Source organism: Gracilinanus agilis, chromosome 6 (assembly GCF_016433145.1).
Source record: "Gracilinanus agilis isolate LMUSP501 chromosome 6, AgileGrace, whole genome shotgun sequence".
In the NCBI taxonomy this organism is placed as follows: Eukaryota; Metazoa; Chordata; class Mammalia; order Didelphimorphia; family Didelphidae; genus Gracilinanus; species Gracilinanus agilis.
The window spans coordinates 167,791,645-167,801,986 of NC_058135.1; the positions used below are offsets into that span (position 1 = coordinate 167,791,645).

At 35.7% G+C, this 10,342-nt stretch overlaps 1 protein-coding gene across 1 annotated transcript; it reads left to right on the forward strand.

Annotated features, from left to right (window-relative positions):
* The first annotated feature begins 814 nt into the window (after positions 1-814).
* COMMD8 (COMM domain containing 8) lies at positions 815-7,842 on the forward strand. Its single transcript, XM_044681040.1, has 5 exons — positions 815-909; positions 2,061-2,216; positions 3,454-3,606; positions 6,886-7,041; positions 7,616-7,842. Exons 1-5 carry the CDS (start codon positions 844-846, stop codon positions 7,634-7,636), a joined length of 552 nt encoding a protein of 183 aa, XP_044536975.1. The 5' UTR covers positions 815-843; the 3' UTR covers positions 7,637-7,842.
* The last annotated feature ends 2,500 nt before the right edge of the window (positions 7,843-10,342 follow it).

The following is a 10,342-nucleotide window of genomic DNA, read 5'->3' on the forward strand; positions in this document are numbered from 1 at the left end:
ATCTTTATTATTTGCTAACCTTTTTATTACTATTCTGTTGTTCAGTAGTTTTTTTTTTTTTTTTGCTTGACTGAGACACTTTGTGACCCCATTTTTTTTTCTTTTTTTTTTTTTTTTTAGCAAAGTTACTGGAATGGTTTGCCATTTCCTTCTCCAGCTCATTTGGTGGATGAGGAAACAGAGGCAAACAGTGTTAGATGACTTGTCCAGGGTCACAAAGTGGTAAGGGTCTGAGGCCAAATTTGAACTCAGGTAGACGACTTCCTGAATGCAGACCAGGCACTTTATCCTCTGTGCCACTTAGTTGCCTCATACAGTGATTCCCAAAGTGGGCACTACCACCCCCTGGTGGGTGCTGCAGCGATCCAGGGAGGCAGTGATGGCCACAGGTGCCTTTATCTTTCCTATTAATTGCTATTAAAATTTAAAAAAATTAATTTCCAGGGGGCTAAGTAATATTTTTTCTGGAAAGGGGACGGCAGGCCAAAAAAGTTTGGGAACCACTGAATAATCATTGCTTAATAAATTCTTTCTCTCACTGTCTCTGCCTCCCTTTTTTCATTGTATTTCACTTTCTCCCATCAGTCAAGCAGCTTTAGTTTTCTCCTCTATAAAAAGAGGAAGAGAGATTAGATGACCTTATAGGCCCCCTTCCAGCTCTAACACTAATTCCCCTTTAAGGCCACTAATAAAAGGAAGAGCCCTTTAAGAGGAACGCATGCGCAAAGCTAGAATTCCTTTTTCCCTTTGGTTCCTAGGGGCTGGGTTCCTCAGGGATCACGTGAGCGCTTTGGGTTCTGTCACGTGATCGGCCGGCTCGGGGTCTCTGTGCCTAGGAGAGGAATGGAGCCAGAAGAGGAGCTGCCACTGCAGCGGCTGGAGAAGCTGCCAGCGGAGCTCGCGCCCAAGGTGAGGCAAGGGAGTTTGTGCACTGCTGGATCCTTCCGTCGCATCCCTTGCCATAGTCCGTCTCGCCAGTATAGGAGTGAAGGGAAAGCGGGGAGGGGCAGAAAGCAAAGAAGGCCCTAGTGAGGCGTCTGATTAGCTCGGCCCCTGACCCGCCCCCTTCATCACCTCTCAGGCTTTATGGTGAACTAAGATTTCTTCTTCCTTTTTTTTTTTTTTTTTTTTTTTTTTTTTAAAGTTTCTTTTCTTTTCCTGATATGGAGCTTATCTAGAACAGATTGAATCAGATAATCTGTAAAATTAGAAATCTTCTCCAACTGAGCTCTGTCATTCTCTGAAATCTATGGTTGCTCTATCAATATTACGAATACTTTTTTTTTTTTTTTAAGGAATACTCTTATCTACTGGATACTGAATTTATAATTGCTAGCCTCTTAGATTCTGGATATCAATCCTTATTTTTCTTATCCATCATTTGTAACTAGGTAGCCGGTGTGTATTTCACTAGGAACAGACATTTTATATGTGTAGTCAAAAATACTTCCTGGTGCCTTCCTAATTTCGAAGATAATGGGTAGGGGCCGCTTATTTTGTTGTTTTGACAGCTTTTATGCTCTGGGCTTCTCACATATGGCACATAAGCAATTGGTTTTAGATTGTAATTGTCTTCAGTAAAAGAACATAAAGGAATTGGGTTAAACTTTAGTTATTTGGGGAGCAGGTGTGGATTTTGATGCAATGGATAATGTAGTTAGGAGTGTACAGGCTTCCAACAGGAAGAGATTGGAGAAGTAGTTTGAATTTGATAGTTAATTGGAGTTACTATATGACTATCTCTAGTAAGGAAGCTTTTCTAAAAGATACTTTGATAAAGCAGGCTTATAAGCTACAGGAAAAGATAAAAAACGAAATTCATATACTTATCACCTGTCTTTCAGGTATTTGGAAAAGTAACATTTCTATGTTGTTTGAGACCCTTGAAATAAATTTTCATTCACTCAAAGTTATGTGGAAATATATATATATATATATTTTTTTTTTAATCCCATTATAACATTATGGGATCTTTTGCTAGAATATGTGAGCACTATAAGAAAGGTAAGTGTATTAATCTAGTTTAATGAAATAATTCTCCCCACTCTTTTTCCTTATAGCTCCTTCACAAAGTAATTGATGGCATTTGTGGACGGGCTTATCCTCAATTTAAGGATTATGAAAATATTTGGGATTCAGCAGAGTGGATTAATGTCCTGGAAGATATTTCCAAATTTTTCAAAACTGTCATTGGTAAAAATAAGGATTTTGAAAAGGTAATAGCACCTCAAATTAGTCTTTTTGTAATAAACATCTTAGATTTTAGTTGATTTAATTCTTAAACAGTTTATGATATGGTACAATGCTTAGGCTGTACTTGATGTATGTTTAGGGCATAGCAGCAAATCACATAATTTAGAGTAATAGAATATCTAAAAAAAATAAATACCTCTACTAGTTTTTTCAGTACTTAGGAATTTATTCTTCTGGGTCAATGTCTTGAACTAACCATGGTTAGTTAGGTACTCTCTTACCCTCTGTTTAACTTAGGAAGTTCTTTCTTGTCAGAGAAAATAATAGCAAAAGAGTTGAACAGCTCTGCTTTCTTTCTGTTGTTAGTTATCATTGTTTCATTCCAAAAGAGGAGCAGGCTTATTTCTTCTTTGAGCATTCTTTTTTTCTCATTTAACTTTAAAAAGCAAAAAAAGGAAAACCTTTTTGTTCAATTTATTTTTCTTAATCAGTCGTATCTTATTCTGAGCTTTAAGATGACTGACACTATTTTTATAGGTTCTTGTATAAAATATAACATTAATATCTTTTATCATCATTATTTATATACATAGCCAATTTTCCCTACTAGATTGGAAGCTCCAAGGATGGAAAGTGTGTGTTACTCATTTTTGTATGCCTTTAAACACCTGATATGAGGTTTATAAAAAGTATGTGCTCAGGAAATGTTTTGTCAAGTTTATTGGTTCACAAATTGTATCCAGTCTCTAAGTATTTCTGAGTAGTGCTCAAATTTGGTTATTGATTATTGAGTTTTTGATTATTGAGATTACAGAGGATCTACCATTTTGCCAGAATATGGAATATTTTCACACATTTCTTCTGTATGATTCTTCACACATTCTTCACACATTCTTTCTACCCAGGTTTAATTTTTCATGAGACTTATAGAGGTTGTGATTTTCTCAGGGGCAGGTCTGGGATTTAACTTCAGATCCTCTGATTATAAATCCTATAATATTGAGACAGAAATTTGAAGAATACAAATTTCTATATTTTTTAATTGGTAGTTGTGACTCTTTTGCAACTTTGATTATCCTAGGGATGGGATGAAACTTTTGTTTTTAAAAACTACTGGGAAAGATTGAAATATAAATTGTGAAAACATCAGCCAGAATTATTCTGATTCTGTTTTATTGACCATTATCAACTATACTGTTTTATATTGCTTTTAAATGTGTATTCTAGTTTTAATTTTAAACACTTAAAATTTTTTTAAAGGTGATTGAGCAATTGAATCACTTAAGCTTAGATCATCAGAAGACAATCATGAAATGTTTGAAAAGCCGGAAGGATGAAATTAGGAAAGCTCTTTTAGGAGAAATTATTGCCATTTCCTCTGCCCAACTACAGGATTTTGATTGGCAATTAAAGGTAAGACTATAGTTGGGATCATGCATGTTTAAATTATCTTTTTGATCACTTAAAATTGAGTAAAATTGCTGTTTATTTTTTTACATTATATATCTAAAATGTATTATTCTTAGAACATGCTTAGATGAACTAATTTTTTTAGAATCTATATTTTAAAATCTTAGTGTTATTATCTTTAAAATAAGCAAATACACGTAACTCAAAACAGGACAGCATGAGTTAGATGCCTAAAATACTTAAACCTCATAAATATTAGGGAAGTGATATGATTTATTGTTCTAGGGAGTAATTCTAAGGTATAATTTTTAATGTTGGTGTTTTTTATGGTTTTGATTTTGGCCATTTTTCTTTCTATATATCCTCTCTCTGGCAGTGGCTGAAGTTTTAACTTTATGTATGTTGTTTCCTAATCTACATCTCTGACTCTTCTCTATCCGAGTTCCTTCCTGCATCTTCAGATGTCTAGAGCAGTGATGGGCAACCATGCAGGCCAGATGGGGCCCCTGAAATGTTCTATAGGGCTATGGGACATTATTCCTAATCTGACGAATACAATGAGTAGGATACGATACAATGAAACTTCGAAAGAGTTGCCTCAGAAACAGACTGACAGAAGAGCATTTCCTTTCCTTTGGCCCCCCTCTTTAAAAAGTTTGCCCATCACTGGAGAGGATATAGTTTTCCCTGAGGTTCCTCAGTCAGTAGTGATCCCCCTCCCCTATTCTCCTTTAGTACTTTGTTTTCTGCCTTTGTAGTGTGTTTAACATGTGATATAATATAGTTAGTTATCTGTGCTAAACTGTAAATTTATTGAAGTCAAAGATTGTGTTTTTATAAATTTTGCATATCTTTTAGTGCCTAGAAAAGTCCTTGGCTCTTTTCTGAAACACTCAATTGAAATGACTCAAATAATTGTAATCAATTTTTGGGTTCCCCTCTAATCAATCAATTAATATATATCTATTATGTACCAGGCAATGGGGATAGCTTTATTTAAGCTGGATTTTACTCTTTATTGATGCATTTGTGATTTCACAAAAGAGTAGTCCAAACTAGCCTTTGGCTACCATATCTTTACATTTGACAAATAAATTTGTTGACTAAAACTCTTTAAAAATTATTTTGGTTTCCTTGTTTTGGACTTGATTTACTCTGACCAAATCTCTTCATGAAATTATTATAATCTGGGTCTCTCTTTTTCTGTTCATTACCCAGTTTTCAGGGTTAGTAACTTGTTTGCTTCATGTTCATTGCCCACCCTGTTTCTTTCTCACTTTAAACTGCTAGCTCTGAATTTCACGCAAATAAGTCAGTGGAGATAGCTGATTTATCAGTGGTGAGCCATATTCTGTTTGTTATGTTCTTAGGTGATTGCCATAACCAATAACTACCAGTTCTTTTCTCTAAGAAAATATTAATACTATATATTTAGGAGGCTTCCTTAAGTCTAGTCCTGGCCTCTTTCATTTCTTTTTCACTATTCATTTTTTTCTAGTTTATTTGTCATCTATTCCTATGTTTGTAGTGAAGTTGCCAAATATCAAATATATGTTTATTAAATTTAAAGGGTCTTATATAATTCTTCTCAGAGTTTTTCTATCTTTTCATCTTCTGTAATAGCTATTATTTAATAACTTGCAATTAATTTCATGGTGGTCATTTTGCAAATACAGATGACTACTGTTTTTTGAGGTGACCAGATATTCCAAAACATAATGTTTCTTATGGCTTTTAAGTACATGATAAAACAAATTCTACCATTTCATTTATTTGCCTGTTCTAAAGGGTGAGTCATTTTTCCATTTAACTGTAACTTACTTTTTTCTTATGGTTTCATATGATTCAGTTGTTAAAATAGCTTGCCTACTTGTTGATCTTTTTTTTTTTTTTAAACCCTTGCCTTCTGCCTTAGAATTAATACTGTGTATTGGTTCCAAGGTAGAAGAGTGGTAAGGGGTAGGCAATGGGGGTTAAGTGACTTGCCCAGGGTCATACAGCTGGGAAGTGTCTGAGGTCAAATTTGAACCTAGGACTTCTCATCTCTAGATCTGGCTCTCAATCCACTGAGCTACTCAGCTGCCCCCTACTTATTGATCTTTAGAGAGAGATGTGTGAAAATTTAATTTTCAAATACTATATTAATTCTTATATCAGGACCCTGGAGTAAAAAGGCACCAATTCCTGTATATTATACAGAATTATGGTGTATTTCTGTGGCTGGGTCAGAGATTCTATCCAGGCTGCTGCTTTTTTCATTTCCTTTGTTCTTAGGAATCACCAGCCTTTCACAGATTCTGATTAAAAGGGATATTTTCCATTGATTCTTTTCTGGCTAGTGTGACAAACTATTACCTGTCTACCTGTGGGTAGTGGAGGAGGAGTGGATAGTTTGATGGACCACCTCTTAATTAGCAGAAATGTCTTGGGATGTTCAAGGGAGGGGCTAAATAATTATCTTCTCAAACTACTTATCAAACTTCCTGACCAAGATTTGGGGTCTCAGTTCATTCAAGGGGGTCCGTTGACCTATCTGTCCTTTTATTGGTTATGTTGCTGGCCTATCCAATAAATTGATATAATCAACAAATTGCTATCCTTACCCTCAAATCAGTCTCCTGAGATAATTTTAATCATAACATATCATATTTAAAGTGCTTAATAACAAAGTCAAAGTTAATATGTGATCTAAAAATTGCAATTTTTATTATCATTTGGCACCTTTGCTACAAAAATAGAAGTGGCCATGTAGTACTGAGGGTCATTTTGTAGTTGTATTTGTCTTTGTTTGATGAGTTGTCTTGACTAATGATCATCAAAGAGACAGCTTCCTTCGGGGTGAGCCTCTTCATACTTAGGTCCTTAGAAGTCAGATTAGGTACATTGCCAAAATTTGAAGCCTTTCTAACATAATGTAAACTGTCTAAACTTGTGCTGGGCTGGCCTGGCCTTTGAGAACCCATAGTCACCTTCCACACCAGAATGAAGCATCAAACTAGAACTTTGTTCCTCTGCTCATAGTAGGCACTTAATTGTTGAAGATAGAAAAGAAAGTAGGCTGACATCTTGGTAATGGTTTTGAATAAAATGCTTATTTAATAATAATTATCCAATCATTAGTTAAACCTGATAGTGTGATTTTATTATTCCTTGTAGTTTCTTCTATACTTAATAGCAGCTAGCATCACCTTCTAAACTGTACTGTTCTGTTAGACTCAAAATGTGTAATTAATATAGTTCTGTTCAGTTTTTTCTAATTATTATGTTCTATATTTTAAAAAGCTTGCTCTCTCTAGTGATAAGATTGCCACACTGCAAGTACCTCTTCTTAACCTTGATCTAGATGTAAAAGAAAACGGTGACATTAAAGAATATTCTGTTGAAATGAATAAAGAAGAACTGCAGAATTTGATAAATTCATTGGAAGCAGCTAATAAGGTATTGTCATGTTTTTAAACAGTTTTTCTTCTTTCTTTTTGCCCCCCCCCTCCCCAGCACAAAGCCCAGCTCAAGGCACAAAGTAGGCACTGAATCAATGTTGATTTGATTTGAGTTGACTTTGTGGCTAGTAGTGTTGTAAAATAGAGACTAATGTTAGTGATAATGGAATAAAGGTAGCAGAATGGAGCGAAAGGGTTATTGGACTTGCAGCCAGGACTTAGTGATGTTAGGTAAGTCATTTCACTTAGGGGGCTTCCTCTATCAGTGAGAAAGGGATTGGATTATATCAGTTCTCAGGGCCCTTCCAGTACTAACATTCTGCATCTCAGAGTTTCTAGACGAGCCACAGAATGTGTTCAACAGTAATTATTTGACAAAAGAAACTATCTAGCTGTGCTCACCAGCCCAGTACTTACAGTGAATGACATACATCAGTGGTCAGTCATGATAACAGAATGACACAGTTCTTCATACGTTTTTCCCCATCTTTTTAGAAAGTATTCCATTTTAGCATTATATCACCATTCCATTATGAGACAACCTGACTTTTTGCTTCAATTTGTCTTTTAAGGTCCTCTTGCAATTGAAGTGACTGGAAATGATGGATATCAGACTCTTATTATTACAGCTGAGATGGCAGCAAGAAGAGAGTATGTTCAGAGAACTGGGTGATAATACTGATATTGTATGCTGATCCGAGAAAGCACCAATATTCTGAGATTAGAAAGATGAAAGTATCTACATGGTTACGAAAAATTGCTCTAGTTGGCATGAAAAAAACATAAAAAAGTAAATATGAAAAATTATAATTACATTTAATATTTTTGTTATGACTTGTCTTATGTAGTATTTTATAGAGAAATCTTCAAAAATATACTTATTTAGAAAAATACCCTGTTTTGTTTACTAAAAATATCAAGGCTATACATATATATATATACATATATATACTATGTTTTATAAGTTTGTAATAGTGCCATGAGTGATGGATTAATAATTTTAAATGTGTTTGAAGTCTAATTTTACAGCAGTGCACATACTCTTCAAGTATATTATATATATCTACCTATGTATGTATCACATATGGGTATACATATAAGGTATCGGCATATAGACATATGTCTTTATGGATAACATATACATATGTATGGTTTATAAATTTCATTAAAAATATTTTAGAAACAAATTTATAATAAGTATTTCTAGCACTTATGGCACTATTATTCACAAACTTTAAATCTATACACACTATATGCACATATTTTTATAGAACTCCAGAGACAGAAAGGAACCTTAGCTAAATAAGGTTCTCTTCTCCAATATATTTGACTGGAAACATCTAGCTTTTGTCTGAAGACCACTAGCTTAACCTCTGAGGCAGTCCATTCCCCTTTGGATTTCAGTCCTACTCATTGACTTGAAATATGCCTCTGTGCCATCCACCATTAATTCCTAATTTCCTGTTCTAGCTAATGTGGGAAATAGAAGTAAGGGTAATGGGGTCACCAGGGATATTATAAATAAACTAAGTGGTTTGTGGGAACACACACTGGGATTTATGAGAAATTAGACCTGGACATGAAGACTTGAACAACCAAGCTGCTCCTAACTGACAAATGACAGTTAGCCAACTGTCACTCTGGCCAGAGGCTTTGAATTCAACAGAGAAGGTAACAGGATATAACTGGGTTTAATTATGAACAACTAAAAGGTGGGATAGGGATATCTACTCTAAAACCTTAAATCTAATGACATAATCCACAGGGAAAGGAAAGACTTATTTCTACACTAAGTTAGTAATCTAAACTAACAGGGCCCAAGGAGCTCTAAATGGAGTCTCTGGGTGACTGCCTCAGACCTGGAACCTGCCATGCTTGAGCAGCTCAGCTAGGGGCTTTGTGGCTTTGGGATTCTCACTGCAATCCACTGGTGATCTCTGGATGCCAAGAGCCAAGGTTGTCTCAGGTACCAAGTTGAGAAGGTGTGCTCAAGACTCTCTCCACCAGATAGATCCCAAACTCCTCCTCTTCCTTGACACAAGACTGTAGATCTTGACTCTTTGCTAGATGCCACCACCACACAAGATCCCAGGGGAAAATCAGGATACAGGATGTCCTTTTACTCTGAGTGCTCCCAGGGCTAACCACAGTTTTTGTGTTAACCCCCAATGGAGTCCTTCCCAGAGCTCAAGTCACTTCTTCCTGCTCCCTCATTCCATCCTGGAATTCCCAGCTCCAGCTCCTTCCTGTTAGATACACCTTAATATTTAATCAATAACTAATATTATCTTCCTCACAACACTAAGCAGAACAAGAACCGGATACTTTAAAGTTTATCAGGCCCAGAACTGAACATGGTATTTCAAATGTGACCTGAAAAATCTCGAGTTAACTGTGGCACCATCACCTTTTCCTTTATGCTTCTCGATGCCATAAAGAAGGATCATATTAGCTTTTGGGCTGTTATATCCCTCTTGCTTCAGGCTGCAGAACTGTTTTAGACTAGTTACTCTCTAGCTGTAATTTCCCCATTTTATACTTGTGAAGATGACTTTCTTATAAGACTTTAATATTTATCCCTATTGCATTTTATCTAATTAGATTCAGTCCTGTGGTCTAAGTCTGTACTAACTTTGTCATCAAACATGCCAGTCATCTCCCCCAGTTTTCTGTTGAGTCAGTCATCTGGATAAGCATATATTTCCAGGCTTATTGTATTTAACCTATTTTCATTTTCTTTCTTTTTTTTTTTTTTTTTTTGGCGGGGATGCGAGTATTGCTTACCAGAGATTTCAAATTTATTTCCTCTTAACTACTACAAGTTTTTTCCTCTCTTGGTTAGGAAGCAAAGCAATTGCAAAAGAAAATGAGAAAGCCTTTTTTTTTCTTTCTTCCAGATTTTGTAGTCTCAAAGGGCAAATATGTTTGGCATCATTTGTTACTCATTTTTATTGCCCCACAATGACAAAAAGCCATTTATCCTGTAATGGGGAGATTAAGCAGTCGCACCCAGGCTGCCAGGTTGACTCTAAAGACTTAAGGGTTCTATAATGGAATGAAGCCTGGATTTTGAAAAGGTGTAGGAGTTTGACCAAGCTGGAGGAAAGGAGGTGTTGTGGCTGTGTGGTCCAGATTTTGCCAACTTCCCAAGGAGCTGTCAGTGTGGGATACTGCTGAGAAGAATGTTCTTCAAGGAAACATCGTGGCTTAGGTTGAGGAAAGGACTGGGTTATCTGTTGGTGGACAGCAGATCAATCTTCCTTACTTTCTGGAGTCTGCTTTGAATTAACTGGCTGCTT

Excerpts from the sequence above, each read along its gene's own strand:
- COMMD8 (XM_044681040.1), top strand. The coding sequence starts at position 844 with ATGGAGCCAGAAGAGGAGCTGCCACTGCAGCGGCTGGAGAAGCTGCCA. Across the intron at positions 910-2,060 it reads CAGCGGAGCTCGCGCCCAAG|CTCCTTCACAAAGTAATTGA; the intron begins GTGAGGCAAGGG and ends TTTTCCTTATAG. Across the intron at positions 7,042-7,615 it reads CATTGGAAGCAGCTAATAAG|GTCCTCTTGCAATTGAAGTG; the intron begins GTATTGTCATGT and ends TTGTCTTTTAAG.